Source organism: Phyllobates terribilis, unplaced genomic scaffold, assembly GCF_046119375.1.
Source record: "Phyllobates terribilis strain yellow unplaced genomic scaffold, ASM4611937v1 Scaffold_1__5_contigs__length_1240528914, whole genome shotgun sequence".
Classification (NCBI taxonomy): Eukaryota; Metazoa; Chordata; class Amphibia; order Anura; family Dendrobatidae; genus Phyllobates; species Phyllobates terribilis.
In genome coordinates, this window is record NW_027362761.1 from 1,128,606,961 (window position 1) to 1,128,633,926 (window position 26,966).

The window sequence follows — 26,966 nt, forward strand, 5'->3', positions numbered from 1 at the left end:
GCTGACAAAACTGATTCTAGCTTTCCTTGTAACAGAAGCAAAAACTGAAATGGCACTCTTTTCTGCAGGGCAATATAAACATATAGATAGGATGTATGTCATTTTGTATAAAAATATGGTGCCAGGATAGGATACCACTCCATATAATCAGTGAAGAAAAGATGAGGCACTCAGATTGCATATGGTACACTGCATGTAACAGTGCTGTGGGGAATAGGGATTCAAAGCCCATAAGGTTTGCGCTCATTCAATGCCCATAAGGTTTGAATCCCTATGCCGGATCTCTTCTTCACGGGTAATATAAACCTACAGTAAAAAAAACGTAACTCCTCAATTGTTTTTTGGGGATTTGTTTACAGTGTCCATTGTAATAGTGACATGTTGTCATGATTCTTCAGGTCAGTGTGAGGCTAACTGCCCACGATGCAGAAATGCTCCGGATTTTTCCTGAGCGTTTCTGCATCTCCCTAGCAGAAAAAACGTATGCGGATTGTACATGCGGATTGTACATGCGGATTGTACATGCGGATTGTACATGCGTTTTTTCCTGCCAGGGACATGCGGATGTGAAGCGTTCTTCACATGCATTTCCACATGCGGGTTGTCAAGCGCTTTCCAAGCAATTTTAGCATCACTTGGAAAGTGCTTGACAACTTGGTCACACTATATAAATCCATGCAAACGGCATGGATTTTATATAGTGTGACCAAGTTAGTTAAAAAAAAAAGAATAAAAATGTTAAAAAACCCAAAACATTATACTCACCTTCCGATGGCCCCCGGTCTCCTCATACGATGCGTCCGGTCTTCCCGGTGTCTCGCGGTTGTGTAAAAGGACCTGCCATGACGTCATTTAGTCATGTGACGGGTCACGCAACAGCCGACGTCAGCTATCGCGTGACCCGTCACATGACTAAATTACGTCATGGAAGGTCCTTTTAGACCATTGCGAGCTGCCGGGGAGCCAGGACGCATCACTATGGAGACCGGGGGCCATCAGAAGGTAAGTATAATGTATATTTTTTATTTTAATTCTTTTTTTTTACAGGTACTATGGTACCCGGGTCCGGAGGAGAGTCTCCTCCTCTCCAAACCCGGGTACCATCCGCACATTGAATCGCTTAATATTTGCTTGTGTACGTGTAGTCATGCGGATATTATGCGAGTCAATGCAAGTCAATGGCGGCGAAAATGCCGCGATTCCGCAAAACAATTGGTAGTGCTGCGGATTTTTCCGCAATGATAATCCGCAGCGAAAATTTCCTCAGCATGTGCACAGCACATGTGGATTATCATTGGGGAACATGGCAGGCCTTCTACCAAGCATTTTTTAAGCGTTTCTGCAGCGGAATTGCCGCTGCGGAAACGCTTAAAAAATGCATAGTGGGCACACAGCCTGATTACGGCGATACCAAACTTGCATAGATTTTTTACTTTAATGTTGAACAAAATCAATGCCTGGAAAAATAAATAAATAAATTTGGTGTTTGACACCATTTTCTGAGACCCTTAACATTACTATTTTTATGCCAATGGAGATGTTAGGGTTTGTTTTTTGTGTGGTGAGCTGATATTTTTTATTGATACTAATTTGGGGTGCATGCAATGTTTTGATTGTTTTTTACTGCATTTTTTAGGGAGGTGGGGTGGCAGAAGAACCGCAATTCTGGCATTTTGATTATTTTTCTGTTTCTGGCATATACTGTAGGTGGTCAATTCATTTTATATTTTGATGGACCAGACTTTTATAGATGCAACGATACCAGCTATGTTTATTTTTTAATTCCTTTGTTTCTAAAGAACGAGAAGGAGGGGTGATTCTAATTTTAGTTATTTTTGATTATTTTACTTTATTTCTTATTCCTTTTGGGGGACTTGAACCTTTGAAGCTTGTTTTATATACTGCAGTACTATGCCACCAGAAACTGCTGAAGACAGTGGATGGAATATTACTATGGGCATTAGTGACATTAGTGATACCACTAAGAGGTGAAATAAAAAAAATGTCGGGATGGTGCTTTCAAGGGACTTGGTCAGCACAGAATGACAGCTCAAACCAAGCACAGGTGCTCGATGCATCATGATGTTACCATTTAACCACACCTTTCCACATGCTTGTTTTCTCTACATCTTTGCCCCCTCCCCCTTTTTTTTTTTTTTTTGATTGACAAATCTGTCTTGAGAGTCAAAGAAGCGTGGCCAATATATAGGGCTATTGCTGAGCCATTTTTATTTTTCTTAATAGATAGGTAATGTTCAAGCATTTTGCAGGTTAGTCACAGAGGTGACTAATAGAGATGAGCGAACGTGTGTAGAGAGATGGACAAGAGAGACTAAGTAACTGTAAGCAAACACTACCCCCTGCTGGAACAGGCTGAAAGTGAAGCAAAGAGTTGTGTGAGCAGGAACCAAATGTGTAGCGGATTGGCAGGGGGAGAGACTTTGTGTGATGGACCTGATCATGTGACCCAAAGAGCTTCCTGGGTATAAAGGCCCTGTGTGCCAGATTGCAGGTACTTTTGGTGCCAAGAGAGCACAAGGTGCGGATGAGCATCGCAGGAGACGCTGCAGCCAGAGAGTTTTGGCGCCAAGCTGCAGAGTGGAGCAGACGTACTCCAGAAGGGCAGCAGAGCCCTGCGTGACAAGCCTCAGCCAGAGGGCTGCGCTGCACCAGAGTTGGACATCACCTGAGAGGTTCCGCACGCCACACAAAAGCCCCCCTGAGCCCTGGACATGTTGGTCAGAGTTAGGACCTGAGTAAGTTCCCGAGATCCGATGACGCCTGTCAAGAGCCGAGTTCAGGACCCCCTTCACCCAAGCGTGAGAGACTACCGTCGACGGTCAAGCCGAGAAGAGCTGAGAGAGGACTGCGACAGAAAAGACGCGCCAGCAGCAGCGGAGGAACCGCACAAGTGAACAGAGCCGTCACTTACAACTCTCACCTACTGTACAGGGGACAGTTGGGATTAGTATCTCAGGTTGGGTGGGGGAGGTTTGGTGCGTGGAAGACTTGCGACCTAGCGGGAAGAACCGTTGACCCCCGCTAGGGCCATATAAAGAGAAAGAGAACTCACATGGTGTCTCCCACGACTGGGTGCATCACACTGTTGCAAAGGACTGTACTGTTATTCACTGAAATATTTCTCATTGTTAATCCAAGTTGCTGTTTATTATCCTTGCTACTAACCCCCTTTGTAGAATAGTTGTTATACATATAAAGTGGTTATATCAACCCCTGACTGTTCTCATCTTGTGTCTCTGCGCGTTGCATTCCGGCACCTGCATTACACGTGCTCGGATAACATGTTATCTGAGCATGCTCGGATGTTATCCGAGACTCTTGAGCATGCTCGGATAATATGTTCCTGCACCTGCATGTTTTGCGGCTGTTAGGCAATCCCCGGATGAGGCTGTCTAACAAACAGGCAAAAACATGCAATTTCAAAGACTCGAACATATTATCCAAGCCCACCCAAGATACTCTGATAACATCCGAGCACGTTCGCTTATCACTAGTGGCTAATCGTTGATTACTTACAGTGAATTCACAGGAAAGAATTTGTTGTAGAAATTTATGAAAAATTTGTAATGTTCATTTGAATGGAATTGTTTGTACAAATCTAATTCAGATAACAGGTATTGTACACAGAAGCTTCTGCAACATATCTATATTATCACACATTGAAAATTTGTAGCAGAAGTTTCTATGACTGAAAATCTCTGTTCAATAAATCTGAGGGTATGTGACCACGATGCAGAAATGAAGCAGAAAATTTCTGCAGCGTTTCTGCATGTCCTTGGCAGTCAAAAACGCTTGCGGATTTTACACGCGTTTTTGATGCGTTTTTGCAGTGTTTTTACATGCGGATTTGACTTGCGTTTTTCAAATGCATTGGGACCTCAAATCCACATGCAGAAAAACACATATAATGGACATGCTGCGGATATTTCCACAAGGAAAATCCGCTGCGGAAAATTCCGCAGCATGGGCACAGAACATGCAGATTTTCATTGGGGATCACGGGGCACGGATTACCAAGCGTTTTGCAAGCGTTTACGCTGCGGAAAATCTGCATCAAAAACGCTTGAAAAACGCATAGTGGGCACACAGCCTGAATGTGCGTTTTTTTGCAGTGGGTCTATAGATTTCTACATGCCCCATTTTAGATGAATGGGGCACTCGCAGATATTTCTGCAATAAATCCGATACGTATGACTATACCCTGAAACATAAGTAAAAAATGCAGACAATAAATTTTAGTCTAACAAACAATATCAGATTACAATACCTGAAATAAGAGGCTGTGGAATAGTGGGTCTTGAATCGTCAACTCTCTCAACTAAAATATCCTTCACCATAGTTTCTTTCAGTCTTTCCTCCAGACTTTCCTTTAATTTGCTGCAAAGATTTTCATCACATGGGTGTGAGCTTATAAATTTAACAAACAAATTGCCTTCATTGCTTCTTGAAGAGGATGGAGAATCAAATTGAATATCTTCAAACTTAAGTCCAATACTGTTCCCAGCATGTTCAATGGCTTGTATTAACTTTTTTTCTTGAAGTCTGTAAAGGACACGAACTGAGCTTTCTGCTTTCATAACCGGGCAAATAACATTCATCTCAGTGCGTCTGAATCCATCAGAAAGACGAATCCACTCCTCCAGTCTGGGTCTTTTGTTTGGAATGTCCATTTTATTATAATCTTTTTCAAGAATTTCAAATAATCAACTGAGCTGTGAGCGCAATGAGAAAGGAACTATTCTTCTGCTCACGTTTATATAGAAATTGCACAATAGCTGAAGAGTAATTGGATCGTATAATAAGCTGTGATAGAGGTGTGTCTGCAGCAAAAACGAAACTTCTCAGATATTGTGTGTGAGGAAGATAATGTGAAACCAAGAGACAGCAGGAATTCACACAATGGTTACAAGGTAAGACTTCATAGACTAACTCTTTAAATGCAGAAATATACAAAATAATAGTAATATGTAAACACAGCACTCCACACTTTACTAAAGCAATCCATTTAAGTGTCAATTTGTATTTCAATATCCTTTTTATACTTTTAAATGAATAGGCTATTGGCTTTTAGATACATCATTGTATATACACTACACTTTATTTTACCCAGAGGAAAATGTTTCATTCTTTATTCATTCATTTATTCATCCTTTCGTGTTGATCAACTTGATTCCCGCTGACCTGGTCCAGCATCCAGTCCAGTCCTTCATCTTCACTTCTTCAGCCAGTATACTGGTTTCTGGTCTGAGGATGCCATGTGCAGAAGTGAAGACCGGCTGCAGATATGGGCAATGGGAATCAAAATGCTACAAAGAACCTATTTGAATTGCTGTACTTGTATTTTTTAGAATTGGATGCCAAAATTGAGAATGACTCCCTTGGATTTATGCATTTATTAGGCAAACTGTTAAAAAATGTGTACTGTGCTTTAAATTTGACTGCATAGTGGCTTACTGTACAACATATTTATGTGCAGCATATACATATGATAATGATGGCGACTTGCTGTTGGTGTCATGTTGTGCAGCGCTTTCTTTTGTGATTAAGGCAGAATGACAGCAGGATTTCTACCATGAAGAGAGATGAGCCTTAAAGAGGTTGTCCACAACTATTAACATTGCACCCATGGCTTGAAATTGTGGCAACAAGTCTTTTTGTAAATACTTTGCGTGTTCTTTATTGCCTGTGAGTGGCGCTATCGCTGGCCGCTCACCAGGCATCACATGAACCAGCTGCAGCCGGCTCTGACATCCGCTGATGTCACGTCAAGTTTCGGCAGCAGCCTGGTGTGACCCAATGACGCTCTCCCCCCTGATTGATGGACTCTGGGTAGGGTTTCACCGCGTGTCACAGCCATAGGCGGATTATAATTAGGGCAATCCGGGCTGCCGCCCAGGGCCCGAGGCCCCAGGGGGCCCATGAATTGCTCCAATTATAATGCGCATTTTTTTCGGTCACAGGCACAGCCGCGCTGGCCAAAGGTTAGATGATCACGGTCACCGCTGCGGGCCCGCAGCTGTAGGCGGTTTGAATCATGCTGTGTCGCCCCGCCCTGCTAGTGCCACATGATGCTCCCATCTGGCCGCCGCAGCTGTCTATTCACTAGCACGGGCGTGCAGTTTAAATGCTGTTGGGACCGCCCTGCCTGACGTCATGTGGCAGGGTGGTCCCAACATCATTTAAATTGTCCTCCCGTGATAGTGAATATACAGCCGCGGTGGCCAGATGGGAGCGGCTGTGTGATGCAGGCGGCCAGCATGTCTGTGAGTGGCTGGCTGCTGTTGGGACCGCCCTGCCTGACCTCATGTGGCAGGGCGTTCCCAACATCATTTAAATTTCCCGCCGGTGCGACTGCAATTACAGAGCTGCCTGATGCAGCCAGCGTGTCTGTGAGTGGCTGGCTGCTGTTGGGACCGCCCTGCCTGACCTCATGTGGCAGGGCGGTCCCAACATTATTTAAATTTCCCGCCGGTGCGACTGCAATTACAGAGCTTCCTGATGCAGCCAGCGTGTCTGTGAGTGGCTGGCTGCTGTTGGGACCGCCCTGCCTGATGTCATATGGCAGGGCGGTCCCAACATCATTTAAATTTCCCGCCGGTGCTAGTACGCATACAGGGCTGCGCGATGCAGCCAGTGTGTCTGTGAGTGGCTGCTTTGAACTTTGGGACCGCCCTGCCACATGACGTCAAGCAGGGCGGTACCAAAGTTCAAAGCAGCCATTTACGCAGCTACTCCCATCAGGCCAGCTGCAGATCCACCGGGGCGGGCAGTTTGAATGATGCTGGGACCGCCCAGCCACATGACGTCAGGCAGGGCCCAGCATACACAGGGGCGCGGGTCTATTTAAAAGTTCATGAAATGGTTGACATGAGCCAGTGTCATTCTGCCCTGCAGCCTCTGCTGAAGAGGAGCTGCCACCCACGCACAGTGACCCACAGTTTGTCTGCAGCCTGCCTGGTCTCCTGCTGAGCCCTGCTGTTTCAGTCTCAAAGTGTGTATTCTGTCTTAAAAGTATGTTTTTTGTATATCAATGAATAATGGATGGTCCCCTGCAGTTTTATACAGAGTGCTTGCTGGCTGCCTTCTAGTGTTCCTGCCACTTGCCACAGACAAACATTAGCTTATATCATCGTCTGTCTCAGATAGTGTCTGTGGACTGTGGCAGTGGAACGGGGTGGGCAGCCAGCAGCACTTTGTATGAAAGGGCAGAGGATCATTGTCATTTTTAAAATTTGTACATAATGTTGGGGATGGGCGAGGAGTGGACTGAAACTACATAAAGACAAATGCCCCTGCACACTGTCTACTCCTTCCCCCAATCATCCTTCCCCCAATCTTTGCTTGCATCATGTATTTCATTATTTGTATAAATATACAAGCAAAATTTCCAAGGTGGAGGGGTACATAGTGTGCAAGGGCATTTGCCCCATGTAGTTTCAGTCCACTCCCATCCCCCACATTTTTTACACAATGAAAGGATCCTTGGCAAAAGGATACTTGGTTAAAGTATTTTTTTTAACTGAAGGTAAATTTTAGATTAATGGCTGTTTTTTAGGTTAGTTTCACTCAGCAGCTATTTTTTTCAATAATAATGTTTCAGGTATAACTGCCCGGGGCCCTGGCCATCCTTGATCCACCCCTGGTCACAGCCCAGCATCCACCGCAAGCTTTCCCAATGAAAGCAAAGGAGAGGGAAAGCACGTGGTGAATGCTTGGCCACTAAACAGACAAAACCTACGATAAAAAAAAAATGGGCAAATACCCTGCAGTAAATAAATACATAATAATAATAGTAATTATTAATAATTAGCAATAGTGCATGAAAATAACTTAAGGTGGTTAATTTACATTATTTTGATCAACAAAATGTAAAAGCCAACCCACCATGTCAAGGTTACCCTATTCAGGTCAGTCCTAACATCTAGTATTAAAACCTTACCATATGTGAAATTACGTAAATGTGATTAAGGGTCAAGCGGGACAGAGGCCCTGACTAATGGACATCCAGCCATGCAGAGGTATATAATGTAAATAATGTCTAGCTTAGATAAAAGGGAGTCCTCACTAGTGATGAGCGAGCATGCTCGCTACTGCTCGGTGCTCGCCCGAGCATCTCACTGAGCGAGATGCTCAGAGCTCGCCGAGTATATCCGGGGTTGCTCAGCGGGAGCTCGGGTCTCCTCCTTGCATGTCTGGCACTCTTTACAGAGCCAATGAACATGCAGGGATTGTCTGCCACTCGCTGTAATGCCGCAGCCATGTTGGTTGTGACATTACAGTGATTGGCTGGCTACACAGCGTCATCAGGTCTATATCAGACCTGGCGCTGCCATGCTTGTCACAGTCACTTCGGAATCAAGCAGTGTAGGGAGAGGTGCTGCTGAGCTAGGGAGAGATTTGCTTGTTTCTAGTTAGTGTAGGTATACCAGACTATATTAGAGACACATGTCCATCTCAACAAACAGTCCTTCTGAGGACTAATACATCTACAGAGATATTAGGCAGGCAGTGTGTATAGGCAGGCAGGGTATATAGCAGACTGCAGTGCATATAGCACAAGAGGCTCCATTCCAGTTTTGTCTGCTGCTGCTGCAATTAGATATTTCTAGAAATAGGCCCAGGGGCCAGGAATAATTTTTTTGGATCTTAATCCTCATTATTTGCTTAAAAAGCAATCAAGAGAACACTGTTTTTCTGCGCCATTTGCTTGTTGACACCGCAGAATACAGCCAGGTCCTTTCCATATTACAGCGCTAAAAATCCAGCTATTTTGGTTTGTCCGTCACATGGATAACATATAATTGCACTGAAAATACTGCCATTTCTGACCTCCATTAAACATTTCTTTCAGTGTGTCAGTGAAGCTATTGACACCAGTTTGTTGTTCAAAATAGTTACCTACTAGTGATGAGCGAGCATGCTCGCTTCTGCTCGGTGCTCGCCCGAGCATCTCACTGCTCGAGATGCTCGGCGCTCGCCGAGTTTTTCCGGGGTTGCTCGGCGGGAACTCGGGTCCCCTCCCTGCATATTTGGCGCTCTTTAGAGCGCCAATCAACATGCAGGGATTGCCTGCCACTAGTGATGAGCGAGCTGGTTCTGTTAACCCTTTCGCCGAGTATGCTCGGCCGAGCACCGAGTATTTACAGCTGCTCGGTGATATGTTTGTATCACTCCCGTGTGCATGATTTGCAACTGTTTGACAGCTTTAATACATGTGAGGAATGTGTAAGAAGCAGACATTCCTCACATGCATTAAAGCTGTCAAACAGTCGCAAATCATGCACACGGGAGTGATTCAAACCTATCACCGAGCAGCTGTAACTACTCGGTACTCGCCCGAGCATACTCGGCGATAGGGTTAACAAAACATACTCGCTCATCACTACCTGTCACTCATTGTAATGCCGCAGCCATGGTGATTGTGGCATTACAGTGATTGGATGGCTGCACAGCGTCATCAGATCTATATCAGACCTGGCACGGCTGTGCTCGTCACAGTCACTCCAGTTTGCCAGTGGAAAAGCCAAACTTCACATGCCAGAAATGCAAGCTTGTGTCCCTGTTGGAGGAAAAGTTGCGAAATCTAGAAGAGAGGTTAACTACCTTGAAAATCATTAAGGAAGGTGAAGAGTTCTTAGACAGAGCAGAATTATCTCTTCATGATTCAGAAAGAGAAGAAATTCGAACTGCACCTGAGGAAACAGAGGAATGGAAGCATGTGACCCACAGAAGCAGGAGGATCGAGAGGCAGTCAGCACCCATACTGCTCAGGAACCAGTACCAGGCTCTCTCGCAGGAGCACCATGAAGAAATACAGCAAGATAAGACTTTGCCAGCAATGAATAACCTTGTAAGCCCTCAGAATCCTCCTGGATGGAGAAAGAAGAATGTTGTGAATCATAGAATCATAGAATCATAGAATGGTAGAGTTGGAAGGGACCTCCTGGGTCATCTGGTCCAACCCCCTGCTCAAAGCAGGATTCACTAAATCATCTCAGACAGATGTCTGTCCAGCCTCTGTTTGAAGACGTCCATTGAAGGGGAACTCACCACCTCTCGTGGCAGCCTGTTCCACTCATTAATCACCCTAACTGTCAAAAAGTTTTTTCTAATATCTAATCTGTGTCTCCTCCCATTTAGTTTCATCCCATTGCTTCTAGTCTTTCCTTGTGCAAATGAGAATAAAGATGATCCTTCTACAATGTGACAGCCCTTGACATATTTGTAGACAGCTATTAAGTCTCCTCTCAGTCTTCTTTTTTGTAAGCTAAACATTCCCAAATCCTGCAACCGTTCCTCATAGGACATGGTTTGCAGACCAGTCACCATTCTGGTCGCTCTTCTCTGAACTTGCTCCAGTTTGTCTATGTCTTTTTTAAAATGTGGTGCCGAAAATTGTACACAGTATTCCAGATGAGGTCTGACCAAAGAGGAGTAAAGACCGATAATGACTTCACGTGATCTAGACTGTATGCTTCTGTTAATACATCCCAGAATTGTATTTGCCTTTTTTGCTGCTGCATCACACTGTTGACTCATGTTCAGTCTATGATCTATTAGTATACCTAAGTCTTTTTCACATGTACTGTTGCTTAGCTCTATTCCTCCCATTCTGTATATGCTTTTTTCATTTTTATTGCCCAGATGTAGTACTTTGCATTTTTCCCTGTTAAAAACCATTCTGTTGGTTGCTGCCCACTGCTCCAGTTTATTTAGGTCTTTTTGAATCCTCTCTCTCTCTTCTCTAGTATTAGCTATCCCTCCTAGCTTTGTGTCATCAGCAAATTTAATCAGTTTACCCTCAATTCCTTCATCTAAATCATTGATAAAGATGTTGAACAATACAGGTCCCAGGACAGAGCCCTGTGGTACCCCACTTGAGACATTCATCCAGCTGGATGTGAAGCCATTTACAACCACCCTTTGAGTCCGATCCTAAGCCAGTTATGAATCCACCTAACAGTTGCCTGGTCCATTGCATACTTGGTCATTTTTTCAATAAGGATGGTGAGATACTTTGTCAAATGCTTTGCTGAAGTCAAGATATACTATATCTACAGCATTTCCCTGATCCACCCAGTCAGTGATTCTGTCATAGAAGGAAATTAAGTTAGTCTGACATGACTTGTTAGTTACAAACCCATGCTGACTCTGGTTAATCACTTCATTCTTATCCATGTACTTACATACATGTTGTTTAATAATTTGTTCAAAGATCTTTCCTGGTATAGAAGTCAGACTCACCGGCCTATAGTTCCCTGGGTCCACCTTCTTCCCCTTTTTGAAGATAGGAACAACATTTGCTCTTCTCCAGTCTTCTGGGACTTCTCCTGTTCTCCAAGAATTTTCAAAGATTATGGAGAGTGGTTCTAAAATTTCTTCTATGATCTCCTTCAGTACTCTGGGGTGTAATTCATCTGGACCTGGAGACTTGAACTCATTTATGTTATCTAAATATTCCCTCACAATCTTTCTGTTTACAGATAACTTGGATTCCTCTATTCCTCTAAAAGGACAGTGAAGATCAGTTGATGTTACATTTTCTTTCTGAGAGAAAACAGATGCAAAATAGGAATTAAAAAGTTCGGCCTTCTCAACATCCTCTCTTACCATTTCTCCATTTTCATCCTGTAAAAATCCTATAGCATCTTTGACTTTTCTTTTACTTTTGACATACCCCCAAAATCCTTTTTTATTGCTTTTGACATCTCTTGCAAGCCTTAATTCATTGTCAGCTTTAGCTAACCTGATACGTGCCCTACAGGATCTGCAGACTGCATTATAATCTTCTTTAGATATGCCTCCCTCTTTCCATTTAATAAACATTTCTTTCTTTCTTTTTAGCATGTGTTTAAGTTCTGTGTTCATCCATCCTGGTTTCCTTAAATGCTTCCCATTCTTCCTACTTTTCGGGATTGTTAACGATTGTGCTTTGAGAATCTCATTTTTAAAAATTTCCCATCCTTCCTGGACATTTTTGTCCTTAAGGACATCCAGCCATTGGATCCCTCCTATTCTCTTTCTGAGTCTCTTAAAATCTGCCTTTCTAAAATCTAACCTTGAAGTTTGAGTCTTCACATGTCTTCCTCCTCTAGTTATCCAAAATTCTATAATAGCATGATCGCTGCCTCCTAGCGTCCCAGCCACCTTTACCTCCTCAACCATTTCCTCCCTGTTTATAAGGATTAGATCCAAAGTAGCAGATCCCCTTGTTTTCTCCCCTACCTTTTGGAAGATAAAGTTGTCAGCAAGAGAGGATAAGAATTTGCTTGACCTGTTAGTTTTACTTGAGAGAGATTCCCAACAAATGTCTGGATAGTTGAAATCTCCCATGACCACTACGTCATATTTTTTGGAGAACTTGGTCATTTGATACATAAAGAGTTCATCCATATCTTCAGCTTGCCCAGGTGGCCTGTAGTAAATGCCTACAATGGTGTCCTTTCCGTTGTTCTCTCCTTGTATTCTTACCCAAACAGTTTCCACAGAACTCCCAGTCTCTGAAGCTTCAATCTCTGTGCAGATATACGCTTTTCTAACATACAATGCGACACCTCCTCCTCGTTTATCAAGTCTGTTTCTTGCAAATAAGTTGTATCCTTTTAGCCTTTTATTCCAATCATGTGTATCGTCCCACCAAGTTTCAGTGATTCCAATAACATCATATTCCTTTTCCTGCGTTAGTAGTTCCAATTCTCCTTGTTTGTTGCCCATGCTTTGTGCATTTGTATAAAAACATTTTAGTTTGTGATTGGTTTCTCTTCCTCCCATATTTTTATTATTTAAATTGTTTTGTCTTTGTTCTTCCTTTCCACTTCCAGTAGCAGAGATCTCAATAGTATTTGTCAGCTGTATGGCTTTTTCTGGCCTTTTGCTTCCCTTCCCACATTGTTCTAGTTTAAAGCTCTCCTGATGAGTGTAGCAAGGCGACTTCCAAATACATGTTTTCCAGTCTTCGTAAGGTGCACCCCATCTCTAGCAAGTAGTCCATCGTATAGGTAATTCATTCCGTGATCCAGAAATCCAAATCCTTGTTGACGGCACCATCGACGTAGCCAGTTGTTCACCTGCAGAATCTTATTCCACCTCATTGTTCCATGGCCATCCACTGGGATGATGGATGAGAAGACCACCTGCGCTCCCAATTCTTTCACTTTCTTGCCTAAGTCTTCAAAGTCACTGCAGATGGTTTCCAGGTCCTTTCTTGCGGTGTCATTTGTCCCCACATGTATTAGCAGGAATGGGTAGTGATCTGTAGGTCTGAAGAGTCTTGATATCCTGTCAGACACATCTTTAATTTTTGCTCCTGGAAGACAGCACATTTCTCTTGAGGTTATGTCTGGTCTGCAGATAGCGGCCTCTGTTCCTCTTAACAGGGAATCCCCCATGACCACCACTCTCCGTTTTTTCTTCACAACATTCTTCTTTCTCCATCCAGGAGGATTCTGAGGGCTTACAAGGTTATTCATTGCTGGCAAAGTCTTATTTTGCTGTATTTCTTCATGGTTCTCCTGCGTGAGAGCCTGGTACTGGTTCCTGAGCAGTATGGGTGCTGACTGCCTCTCGATCCTCCTGCTTCTCTGGGTCACATGCTTCCATTCCTCTGTTTCGTCAGGTGCAGTTCGAATTTCTTCTCTTTCTGAATCATGAAGAGATAATTCTGCTCTGTCCAAGAACTCTTCACCTTCCTTAATGATTTTCAAGGTAGTTAACCTCTCTTCTAGATTTCGCAACTTTTCCTCCAACAGGGACACAAGCTTGCATTTCTGGCATGTGAAGTTTGGCTTTTCCACTGGCAAGTCTGTGAACATGTAGCAGGATATGCAGCTCACCAAATGGCTCCTGGACTCTTCCATGTTCTTACTGTTAATGTTCTGAAAACAGTGAAAAAAGCTTAAAAAAAAAAAAAAGCTTCAAAATGCCCTCTTTTCAGCTCCAACAGCCAAAATCCAGTGTTCTTTGAGCTCGCGGAGACTCTTCACTTACCCCAAAATGCAGTGGGAATATGCAAATTATCTCCTCAGGACTCCTCCCCTGGTTTACCGATGTCCTCTTTTCAGCTCCAACAGCCAAAATCCAGTTTTCTTTGAGCTCGCGGAGACTCTTCACTTACCCCAAAATGCAGTGGGAATATGCAAATTATCTCCTCAGGACTCCTCCCCTGGTTTACCGATGTCCTCTTTTCAGCTCCAACAGCCAAAATCCAGTGTTCTTTGAGCTCGCGGAGACTCTTCACTTACCCCAAAATGCAGTGGGAATATGCAAATTATCTCCTCAGGACTCCTCCCCTGGTTTACCGATGTCCTCTTTTCAGCTCCAACAGCCAAAATCCAGTGTTCTTTGAGCTCACGGAGACTCTTCACTTACCCCAAAATGCAGTGGGAATATGCAAATTATCTCCTCAGGACTCCTCCCCTGAAGAAAAAACGGAGAGTGGTGGTCATGGGGGATTCCCTGTTAAGAGGAACAGAGGCCGCTATCTGCAGACCAGACATAACCTGAAGAGAAATGTGCTGTCTTCCAGGAGCAAAAATTAAAGATGTGTCTGACAGGATATCAAGACTCTTCAGACCTACAGATCACTACCCATTCCTGCTAATACATGTGGGGACAAAAGACACCACAAGAAAGGACCTGGAAACCATCTGCAGTGACTTTGAAGACTTCGGCAAGAAAGTGAAAGAATTGGGAGCGCAGGTGGTCTTCTCATCCATCCTCCCAGTGGATGGCCATGGAACAATGAGGTGGAATAAGATTCTACAGGTGAACAACTGGCTACGTCGATGGTGCCATCAACAAGGATTTGGATTTCTGGATCACAGAATGAATTACCTATATGATGGACTACTTGCTAGAGATGGGGTGCACCTTACGAAGACTGGAAAACATGTATTTGGAAGTCGCCTTGCTACACTCATCAGGAGAGCTTTAAACTAGAACAATGTGGGAAGGGAAGCAAAAGGCCAGAAAAAGCCATACAGCTGACAAATACTATTGAGATCTCTGCTACTGGAAGTGGAAAGGAAAAACTAAGACAAAACAATTTAAATAATAAAAATATGGGAGGAAGAGAAACCAATCACAAACTAAAATGTTTTTATACAAATGCACAAAGCATGGGCAACAAACAAGGAGAATTGGAACTACTAATGCAGGAAAAGAAATATGATGTCATTGGAATCACTGAAACTTGGTGGGATGATACACATGATTGGAATAAAAGGCTAAAAGGATACAACTTATTTGCAAGAAACAGACTTGATAAACGAGGAGGAGGTGTCGCATTGTATGTTAGAAAAGCGTATATCTGCACAGAGATTGAAGCTTCAGAGACTGGGAGTTCTGTGGAAACTGTTTGGGTAAGAATACAAGGAGAGAACAACGGAAAGGACACCATTGTAGGCATTTACTACAGGCCACCTGGGCAAGCTGAAGATATGGATGAACTCTTTATGTATCAAATGACCAAGTTCTCCAAAAAATATGACGTAGTGGTCATGGGAGATTTCAACTATCCAGACATTTGTTGGGAATCTCTCTCAAGTAAAACTAACAGGTCAAGCAAATTCTTATCCTCTCTTGCTGACAACTTTATCTTCCAAAAGGTAGGGGAGAAAACAAGGGGATCTGCTACTTTGGATCTAATCCTTATAAACAGGGAGGAAATGGTTGAGGAGGTAAAGGTGGCTGTGACCCTAGGAGGCAGCGATCATGGTATTATAGAATTTTGGATAACTAGAGGAGGAAGACATGTGAAGACTCAAACTTCAAGGTTAGATTTTAGAAAGGTAGATTTTAAGAGACTCAGAAAGAGAATAGGAGGGATCCAATGGCTGGATGTCCTTAAGGACAAAAATGTCCAGGAAGGATGGGAAATTTTTAAAAATGAGATTCTCAAAGCACAATCGTTAACAATCCCGAAAAGTAGGAAGAATGGGAAGCATTTAAGGAAACCAGGATGGATGAACACAGAACTTAAACACATGCTAAAAAGAAAGAAAGAAATGTTTATTAAATGGAAAGAGGGAGGCATATCTAAAGAAGATTATAATGCAGTCTGCAGATCCTGCAGGGCATGTATCAGGTTAGCTAAAGCTGACAATGAATTAAGGCTTGCAAGAGATGTCAAAAGCAATAAAAAAGAATTTTGGGGGTATGTCAAAAGTAAAAGAAAAGTCAAAGATGCTATAGGATTTTTACAGGATGAAAATGGAGAAATGGTAAGAGAGGATGTTGAGAAGGCCGAACTTTTTAATTCCTATTTTGCATCTGTTTTCTCTCAGAAAGAAAATGTAACATCAACTGATCTTCACTGTCCTTTCAAAGAATAGAAGAATCCAAGTTATCTGTAAACAGAAAGATTGTGAGGGAATATTTAGCTAACATAAATGAGTTCAAGTCTCCAGGTCCAGATGAATTACACCCCAGAGTACTGAAGGAGATCGTAGAAGAAATTTTAGAACCACTCTCCATAATCTTTGAAAATTCTTGGAGAACAGGAGAAGTCCCAGAAGACTGGAGAAGAGCAAATGTTGTTCCTATCTTCAAAAAGGGGAAGAAGGTGGACCCAGGGAACTATAGGCCGGTGAGTCTGACTTCTATACCAGGAAAGATCTTTGAACAAATTATTAAACAACATGTATGTAAGTACATGGATAAGAATGAAGTGATTAACCAGAGTCAGCATGGGTTTGTAACTAACAAGTCATGTCAGACTAACTTAATTTCCTTCTATGACAGAATCACTGACTGGGTGGATCAGGGAAATGCTGTAGATATAGTATATCTTGACTTCAGCAAAGCATTTGACAAAGTATCTCACACCATCCTTATTGAAAAAATGACCAAGTATGCAATGGACCAGGCAACTGTTAGGTGGATTCATAACTGGCTTAGTGATCGGACTCAAAGGGTGGTTGTAAATGGCTTCACATCCAGCTGGATGAATGTCTCAAGTGGGGTACCACAGGGCTCCGTCCTGGGACCTGTATTGTTCAACATCTTTATCAATGATTTAGATGAAGGAATTGAGGGTAAACTGATTAAATTTTCTGATGACACAAAGCTAGGAGGGATAGCTAATGCTAGAGAAGAGAGAGAGAGGATTCAAAAAGACCTAAATAAACTGGAGCAGTGGGCAGCAAACAACAGAATGGTTTTTAACAGGGAAAAATGCAAAGTACTACATCTGGGCAATAAAAATGAAAAAAGCATATACAGAATGGGAGGAATAGAGCTAAGCAACAGTACATGTGAAAAAGACTTAGGTATACTAATAGATCATAGACTGAACATGAGTCAACAGTGTGATGCAGCAGCAAAAAAGGCAAATACAATTCTGGGATGTATTAACAGAAGCATACAGTCTAGATCACGTGAAGTCATTATCGGTCTTTACTCCTCTTTGGTCAGACCTCATCTGGAATACTGTGTACAGTTTTGGGCACCACATTTTAAAAAAGACATAGACAAACTGGAGCAAGTTCAGAGAAGAGCGACCAGAATGGTGACTGGTCTGCAAACTATGTCCTATGAGGAACGGTTGCAGGATTTGGGAATGTTTAGCTTGCAAAAAAGAAGACTGAGAGGAGACTTAATAGCTGTCTACAAATATGTCAAGGGCTGTCACATTGTAGAAGGATCATCTTTATTCTCATTTGCACAAGGAAAGACTAGAAGCAATGGGATGAAACTAAATGGGAGGAGACACAGATTAGATATTAGAAAAAACTTTTTGACAGTTAGGGTGATTAATGAGTGGAACAGGCTGCCACGAGAGGTGGTGAGTTCCCCTTCAATGGACGTCTTCAAACAGAGGCTGGACAGACATCTGTCTGAGATGATTTAGTGAATCCTGCTTTGAGCAGGGGGTTGGACCAGATGACCCAGGAGGTCCCTTCCAACTCTACCATTCTATGATTCTATGAATCAGGCAGAGTAGGGAGAGGTGCTGCTGCGTCAGGGAGAGATTTGCTTGTGTATTCGGTAGTGTAGGGAGAAAAACCATACATTACACATATCCATCTTAACAAACAGTCCTTTTGACGACTAACTAATCCATCTGCAGAGATATCAGGCAGGCTAAGTATATAGGCAGGCAGGCAGTGTATATAGCAGACTGCAGTGCACATTGGACAAGAGGCTCCATTCCAATTCTGCCTTCTGCTGCTGTTAGATATTTCTATACAAAGGCCCAGGTCTCAGGGGCCAGGAATACTTTTTTTTGGATCTTAATCTTCATTATTTGCTGAAAAAGCAATCCAGAAAACACCGTTTTTCTGCGCCATTTGCTTGTTGACGCTGCAGAATACAGCCATGTCCTTTCCATATTACAGCGCTGGAAATCCAGCTATTTAAAATTGTGTTTTCTCCATCACACGGATCGCATATACGTTTTCAGAAAATACTGCCATTTTTGGCATCCATTCCAAATTTTTTTCACTGTGTCAGCAAAGTTTTTTACACCAGTTTGCTGTTCAAACTAGTTACCTACAGGCCAGGTATTTAAAACTCTGTTTTCTCCGTCACACGGATCACATATACGTTGTCAGAAAATACTGCCATTTCTGGCCTCCATTAAAAATTTATTTTAGTGTGTCAGTGAAGCAATTCACACCAGTTTGCTGTTCAAACTAGTTTCCTACAGGCCAGGTATTTAAAACTCTGTTTTCTCCGTCACACGGATCACATATAAGTTCACTCCAAACTCAGTCATTTGTAGTGAGCGTGGAAGATACAGTCCTCTATTTAAAATGGGCAAGGCACATGGCAAGGGACGGAGAACTGGACGTGATCGTGATGGTGCATGCAGAGGCCGAGGACAAGGCCGTGGGCAAGCTGAAATTGTGCCACAATAAACACCCACATTTTCTCGCCCGAATTTCCTGTCCCGATTCCTAGGGGACCGGAGTACACCACTATTGAACCCAGAGCAGTGTCAAAAGGTAGTTTGTTGGATAGCGGATAATGCTTCCAGTCACTTAGCCACCACCACCACCCTGTCTTCCACGCGGTCAAGTCTCAGTAGCCATGAGTCTGGACCGCATATTCCTTACCCCGATCCTCCTTCCTCCCACCATGCCGAGTACCCAGAGACAACTGATCCCACACTTGGACACTCTGAAGAGCGGTTCACTTTTCCATTTATAGATTCGGGCCTCTCGCCTGGTCCACTTGAAGCAGGGCAAGAGGAGATCACGTGCAGTGATGCCCAAATATTTGAGCAGCCATGGTCACATGAAGGAGACGGTGGGAAAGTGTCACAAGAGGTGGACGATGATGAGACACAATTGCCAGAAAGTCAGGAGGAGGACCAGGGTGCGGAAGTGGAAGACGAGGTGGTGGATGATATAATAACTGACCTAACCTGGCAGGAGGAGATGCAAAGCGAGAACAGCAGCACACAGGGGGAGGGAGGCTGAGGACCCCAACAGGCAGGAAGAAGCAGTGTGGTGGCCACAGACAGAAGGCAGGCAACCGTTCCCCGTAACACCAACACGACGGAAGTTGCCAGTACAACTGTTAGGTCTTCCCGAGTCTGGTTGTTTTTTAAAGACTCTGCCGATAACCCCAAAAAGGCCATTTGTACCACCTGCCATGCCAGCATCAGCAGGGGTGGCAAAATAACCAGCCTGACCACCACCAGCATGATCAGGCACATGGCAGCAAAGCACCCAACTTTGTGGGCTGAACCCCAAGGTCCAGGAACAGTGTCTGCAGGTGGCACCATTACTTCTTCTGCTGTTTTGCATGCAAGCCAATCCCCTGTCCATGATGTATGCGAAGATGCCTCCTGCCGTGCACCTGTCATTTCGCACTCTCAAGTAGCAGCATCAGGAAGCACGTCATGTCCTTGTCCCAACACAGTGTTCAGTTGTCAATACCCCAGTCCTCGGAAAGCAAGCGCAAATATGCCGCCAATGCCCCACAGGCCACACTAGTAATTCTCACATTTCACGACTGCTTGCGCTCGAAATGTTGCCTTTTAGGCTCGTGGAGACCGAAGCATTCCGCAACCTAACGTCAGCGGGCATCCGTCTGTACTCGGTCCCCAGCCGCCACTATTTCTCCCGGTGTGCCGCATTACACAAGCACGTGTCCCAAAACATTAGCCGTGCTCTCAACAACGCAGTTACCAGGAAAGTCCACCTAACCACGGACACGTGGACAAGTGCTTGTGGACAGGGATGGCCCATCTCACTGACGTCACACTGGGTTAACATAGTGGAAGCCGGGACCCAGTCGGACCTTGGACGAGGATTGCGGGCCCTAGGTCAATCAGGGTTGCCCCCACGGTCTACAGCTCCTGCAACTCATCTTCTTCAGCCTACTCCTCCTCTTCAGCCTCCATCTCTGAAATGACCACATCAGTCACAAGCTGAAGGCACTGCAGCACTGCCTCGGCCAAGCGGCAACAGGCTGTGCTGAATCTAATATGCTTAGGTGACAAACCGCACAATGCTAAAGAGTTGTGGAGAGCTCTGAAAGAGCAGTCAGATCTGTGGCTCACACCGCTGAACCTACAGCCAGGCATGGTCGTGTGTGACAATGGCCGGAACCTGGTGGCGGCTCTGAGGCGAGCTCACACACGTACCATGCCTGGCCCATGTGCTTAACCTCGTGGTTCAGCTGTTTCTCAAATCCTACCCGGAGCTGCCAGATCAGCTTGTTAAAGTACGCCACCTGTGTGCCCATTTTAGAAAGTCACCTACAGATTCCGCCGCCCTTGCAATGTTTCAGCAGCGTTTGCAGCTTCCGGCTCACAGACTGGTGTGTGATGTCCCCACGCATTGGAACTCTACACTGCAGATGTTGGGAAGGATTTGTGAGCAGAAGAGGGCAGTTGTTGAGTACCGGCATCAACAAGGCCATCCGTATTCAGTTCAGACTCCACACATAAGACTTCAGGAGTGGACATGGATGTCAGACATATGTACCATCCTCCAAAACTTTGAGGACTCCACCAAGATGGTGAGCGGCGATGACACCATAATTAGCATCACCATCCCGCTTCTCTGTCTTCTGAAACGCTCTCTGCTCACAATCAAAGAGGATGCATTGCAGGCGGAGCACGATGAGATGGAGCAAGGAACCATACAGGGTGATTACACACAGCCAAGCCTCATCTCATCCCAACGTGGATTGGGTGACAATGAGGAGGAGGAGGAAGGACAGGATCTAGTTTCATGCGCTATAGACGGTACTACCTGCACAGCTGTCATACCGTCTGTTCAGCGTGGATGGCCAGAGTCCAGAGAGGAGGAGGAGAGCATGGTCAGTCATCCTCTTGGTGAGGACACGGAAGTCTTGCCTGTTAGCAGTCTGGCACGCATGGCTGAGTTTGTTACGCTGCCTTTCCCATGACCCTCGCGCTCTGAAAATTTTGGGTGACAGTCATTACTGGTTGGTGACACTTCTAGATCCACGCTACAAGGAGAACTTTATATCTCTTATTCCTGAGGCGGACAGGTCTACAAAAATGGGGATGTACCAGAAGGCCCTTGCTGCGGAACTATTAAAAAAATTCCCAACGTCCTCCGTGATTCCTCTGTGCCTTATAATTATTGGGTATCCAAGCTGGATATGTGGAATGAACTGGCTCTCTATGCCTTGGAGGTCCTGGCCTGCCCTGCCGCCAGCGTTTTATCAGAGCAGGTTTTTAGTGCCGCTGGTGGAATTATAACTGATAAGCACATCCGCCTGTCAACTGAAAATGCAGACAGGCTGACTCTTATAAAAATGAACAAGGTCTGGATTGGGCCAGACTTCTCAACACCACTGAATGATAGCAGCGTAACATAAACTCCAATCCAGTGTCTTTTCTAGGGCGGTGTATTTTCATGCACCTTTTCACACCCAGACATAGGTATATGCTTCCTGATTTTGGCTTTTTGCTCTTGTCCTCCTCCTTCGCCTCATCCTCCACCACCATATCACCATGGTCCATGATGCAACACCGACATAATTTTTTTAAAGGGTGTTTATGATGCCCATAAAAAAAAAATGTATGCAGTATGTTCATGAATACCCCCCAGGGGTAAATGTTTGTCAGCCCATACATTTAGTGCATGGGCATTACAAGTATAAGAGGCCCGCTCCTTTCTAATGGGAACATTTTTTTATGAGGCCCTCCTCCACGTCTCTTCCAAGGGGCATTGGAGTGCTTCCAAATTTTTGGCAACCCTTGCATTCACTGCATAGGCCAACACTATGGGAGACCCAATTCCTAATAATGGGAACATTGTTTTGAGGAGGCCCTCTGACCTCCATGTCTCTTCCAATCGGCATTGGAGTGCCTCCAAATTTTTGGCAGCCCTTGCATTCACTGCATAGGCCAACACTATTGGAGACTATCTCCTTTCTAATGGGAATTTGTGGTAACTGTGGCCCTGCTCTGTGTTTAATTTCTTAGTGGGGTTTTTCCTAAATTTGGTCAGCCGTTGGACTCACTGCATACCCTATAACTGTATAGCAGACTCTCTCCTTTCTAATGGGAACATGTCATTACTGTGGCCCTGCTCTATGTGTCTTTCAGAGTTCCTCCATCATCAATGAAACAGGATGTGTCTGATGTGTCACACACCACATTGCCAGATAAGGTTGTAAAATGTTAAAATGACATTTCCCGGTGAATGCATTTGCCTTAAAAAATAATGTAAAACAAAAAACAGTAGGATCTTTCTTTAGTATAAAAACAGAGTCGTCAATGTAACCTCAATGTAACCACATTGTTCAGCTCCTGCACCTCCTCCTCCATCTCCGAAATGACCACATCAGTCACCAGCTGAAAGGACAGCAGCAAAGGCTGTGCTTAAGATAACATGCTTAAAACTTAGGTGACAAACCGCCCAGTGCTGCAGAGTTGTTGAAAGCTGTAACACAGCAGCCTGATCTGTGGCTCTCAAAGATGAACATAAAGCCAGGCATGGTCGTGTGTGACAATGTGCGGAACCTGGTGACGGAGATATGACAGCCGGAGTAGATACGGTTTCCCTCTATGCCAGTCCTTTCACCAAGCTAAAGAATACAGCTGCGGTGAAATACAACTCCCATTGAGAAGCTGTTTCAGATTGAAAAACATTGTGCCCATCAGAGGATTTGATTCTGAGGGCTCACCTTTCTCCCCCACTTAAGAGCCCCATAGCAGCTGCAAAGTTAGCGCTATCATGAACTCTCCTGATGTAGAAGCCAGGGCACACCAGAGGATTCTCTGGTGGGACCATCCAACCCTGCCAAGAAGCAGTCGTGGCTAAGTAAAGTGTGTGGGAAGGTTCCCGGACACTCTATGGCTGCTTTTTTACTGAGGTGGAAACCCACGCAAACATGGGGAGAACATAGAAAGTTCATGCAGATTTTGTCCTTGCTGGGATTTGAACCTAGGATCCCAGCGCTGCAAGGCTTCAGTGCTAACCACTGATCCAATGTGCTGCCGTTCACCCTCTAATATCTAACAGGCTGGAGAAACTTGCATCTAATGCCACTCTATCTTCAGCTCCTTTGTGAGAAACTAATGTATTTGGGCAGCCACTCAGTCTACCAAATAAAATTCCTGAGAAGGAAATTGGGGATGGCTTCGCTACTGTTACTGGGGGCAGTGCTAATACCATGGCGTCGCACCATAGTTTACTGGAAATATTCCAGGCTGGTAGGAGGCAAGCAAATTCCCACAGAAAAGTACCAGCAGTAATGTTCAGGGACCCGCGCTTGTAGAAGGCGGACACAACACCGGGAGAAATAGTGACGGCTGGGGACCGAGTATGGACACGAGGCATGAGGCATGAGGTTGTGAAAATCTTCTGCCTCCACAATCCTAAAAGGCCACATTTCAAGTGCAAGCAGCTGCCCAGAAATCTGTCAGTTTAGTATTGCAGCTTGTGGATGGGTGGCTGGCTGCATACTTGCGCTTGCATTCCAAGTAACAGAAAACTAAGCAGATGGTGGCCTCTATTGTCATCATGGCCTCACCTCGGCACTATGAACTCTCCTGAAGGAGAAGCCAGGGCCCACCGGAGGAGTCTCCGGTTTTCTGGTGGGTCCGTCCAACCCTGCCGAAAAGCAGCCCTGGCTAAGAAAAATGTGGGGGAAGGTTACCGGACACTCTATGGCTGTTTTTTTAATGTGGATCGAACATGCTTATGCATGTTATTTCTCAAACCGGATTGCAGATCAGGCCATTGCCCAACACTGTAGTCATGAAATTAAATGCGCAAAGAAAGATGTTTGTGTGTCAAAGCACCACCGAGAAGTGCAAGTTGATGTTGGACGGGCTACCATTGCTTCTGCAACAAGCTGCATTAGAGGACTTCCTGGGAGAAATGACACCCAGGGTAGATACGGTTTCCATCTATGCCAGTCCTTTCACCGAGCTAAAGAATATGGCTGTGGTGAAATACAACTCTCAGCAAAAAAAGCTGTGGACTGGCTCCGTACCGTCCCTGGCCTCATTCATTTGTCCACGTGTTTTTGGTTAGGCGGTCTATCCCAGTAAGTGCACTGGAGAGGGCACGGGTAATGTTAAGTGGGCCCGTGCTTGTGGAAGGAGGAGACGATATCAGGAGAAACAGTGGCGGCTGGGGACCAAGTATGGACACCTGGCCACCGCCAGCATGAAGTTATGAAAAGCTTCCGACTCCACGAGCCTAGAAGGCCACATATCAAGTAAAAGCAACTTTAGAGGACTTCCTGGGAGAAATGACAGCTGGGTAGATGTGGTTTCCCAAGTCCTTTCACCAAGCTAATGTTAGAACCCTCCTGTTTGTTTTCTCCATCTTGTGTTTTGCAGTAACATGACCATCTACCTTTATATTCCAGCTCCGCCTTTTTGGCTGTGCTGGACTTCAGTGTTGTTTGACTGTTTTGCTAGCCATGTCCTTCTGTGCCTATATCTCTCAGTTCGCTTGGTCCTTTTGGGACCTCTAATACATTTTTGTCTGTTTACCTTTTGTGTTCTGCAACAACTTTCTCTGTTCAGGAGGTGTCCAATTTTTGTTCCAGTCCTTAGTTCTTTTAGGGACTCTTTCCCTTTATTCTATAGGTCTTCGTTCAGACTAGCCTAGGACTAAGGCGGGTCTGTTTGCTAGGAACAGGCAGCCCGCTACATCGTAGGGATTCAGCTTAGTCTTACTGTAGGGAAAGCTTTCCCCTTCTTTCCTTAATACTTGTTTGCAGATCTTAACAGTAAGTCCAGCCCAAAAATTAAGGAAATATTAATACGGGGATCAGTATGGCTCCAGGATTTGGCTCAACGCTTGCTGGAGCTCGGCCACCTCCAGAGTCAACCCCTGCAACATGTGAGTAGCTGTTCCGGAGCACATTTGTGGAACCCAAGGTAGGATTGCAGGATGTTTTTTATAGTAAACAGCAAGATTTTTTTTCCTTTATTTTCGATTGAGACCAAGGTCCTCTGGGAATGAATCACAGCGCATTGGTTTTATGTCACTTTTGCACAATGAACCACAAGGGTGGGCCTTTTCTCTTCAACCTAATGATCCATGATTTAGGTCTGTAGAAGAGTTTTTTTCTGCTATGGGTCTATTACATGACAATCCTGATCGAATCTCATCTGCTGAGGCAGAACTCAGGTGTTTGAATCAGGGGTGAGATGATGCTGAGATTTATTGCACACACATTAGAAGGTGGGCTTCTGAAGTCAGATGGAATGATCCTGCTCAGAAATGTCTATTTCTTGCTGGTCTGAGTGAAAGGGTTAATGATTTGCTAATTGCATTCCATGCACCTGAGACTCTGCAGGATGCCATGCAATTAGCTGTTCAGGTGGATAGGAGGCTGAGATCTAGGCAGAATGAGGTAAACACTCCTGTAATGCCCTAGTCCCCAGAAAATCTGCTCAGACGGCGGGGAACCGATGGAGGTTGGGGCGATGTCGCTCTGCTCTCAGGAAAGAGACCGGAGGTTGCTGAGGGATTGTGTCTTTATTGTGGTAAAGCTGACCATTTGATTAAGTATTGTGAGCTTCATTTAAGTAAAGAAAAAAAATGGGCAGGTATGCCCGTATAGCTTGTTTATGTTCTGCAGGAGTAATTCCTTCGGGAGTACTACTTTGCAGGAAAATTTGATTGAATTTCAGGTATTTGTGGATTGTGGTTCAACACTTAATGTGATTGATAAAGGGATTTTGGAAAACCTTAAATTGAAATCCAAACCTTTGTCATCACCTATTTCTGTGACTGCAATTGATAACACTCTCTTGAAATGTATTACTCACAAGGTTGCTGAATTTCCCCTCACTATCAATGGTCTTCACCAAGAAATTTTGGACTTGGTTGTATTAGATAATTTACCCTCTCCAGTCGTTCTAGGATTGCCTTGGTTAAAACTGCACCATCCTTTGCTGGACTGGTCTACTAATATAATAAAGTCATGGAGTCCGAAATGCTATGATAAATGTTGTAATGGTCGCATTGTGGCTGTGGGAAAAGGGGAATTACCTGTACCTATTCAAGATTTTTGAAGATTTTTGCGGAGGAGGAGTCGCAAGTTTTACCTCCCCATAGGGATTATTATTGCGCCATTGAGTTTATTCCGGGAGCTACTCTTCCCAAGAGTCGCTTGTTTAATCTCACTATCCCAGAAAGCAAGGCCTTGGAGGAGTACATACAGACTAGCCTGGCTGCTGGTCACATTAGACCTTCTAAGTCGCCTGTGGCAGTTGGATTTTTCTTTGTTAAAGAAAAGGACGGGGGTTTGCGCTCGTGTCTGGATTTTCGTGAAATTAATAAGATTACCATGCACAATTCCTACGCATTGCCGTTAATTCCTGACTTGTTTAACCAGTTAGTGGGGGCCAAGTGGTTCTCTAAGATTGATCTCTGGGGGGCATACAATTTGTTACAAGTGAAGGAGGGTGATGAATGGATGGGTGATGAATGGAAAACTGCTTTTAACACTCCGGTAGGTCATTTTGAGAATCTGGTGATGCCTTTTGG

At 44.4% G+C, this 26,966-nt stretch overlaps 2 protein-coding genes across 5 annotated transcripts in view; one reads left to right on the plus strand and one right to left on the minus strand.

Moving 5' to 3' along the window:
* Positions 1–4,812, minus strand: part of LOC141161755 (uncharacterized) — a 1,209,981-nt gene extending 1,205,169 nt beyond the window's left edge. For both annotated transcript variants that reach the window (XM_073647047.1, XM_073647037.1), the window contains exon 1: positions 4,289–4,812. In XM_073647047.1, the coding sequence (XP_073503148.1) occupies positions 4,289–4,691 (403 nt within the window). In that variant the 5' untranslated portion in view covers positions 4,692–4,812. The remainder of the gene's footprint in view (positions 1–4,288) is intronic.
* The window catches only part of LOC141161763 (uncharacterized), a 647,860-nt gene continuing 625,695 nt past the window's right edge, over positions 4,802–26,966 (plus strand). For 2 of the 3 annotated variants that reach the window (XM_073647060.1, XM_073647089.1), the window contains exon 1: positions 4,866–4,931. The gene's annotated coding sequence lies outside the window, so the exon portion shown is untranslated. Of the gene's footprint in view, positions 4,932–26,966 lie in introns of all 3 variants that reach the window. The other variant, XM_073647070.1, reaches the window with a different exon arrangement.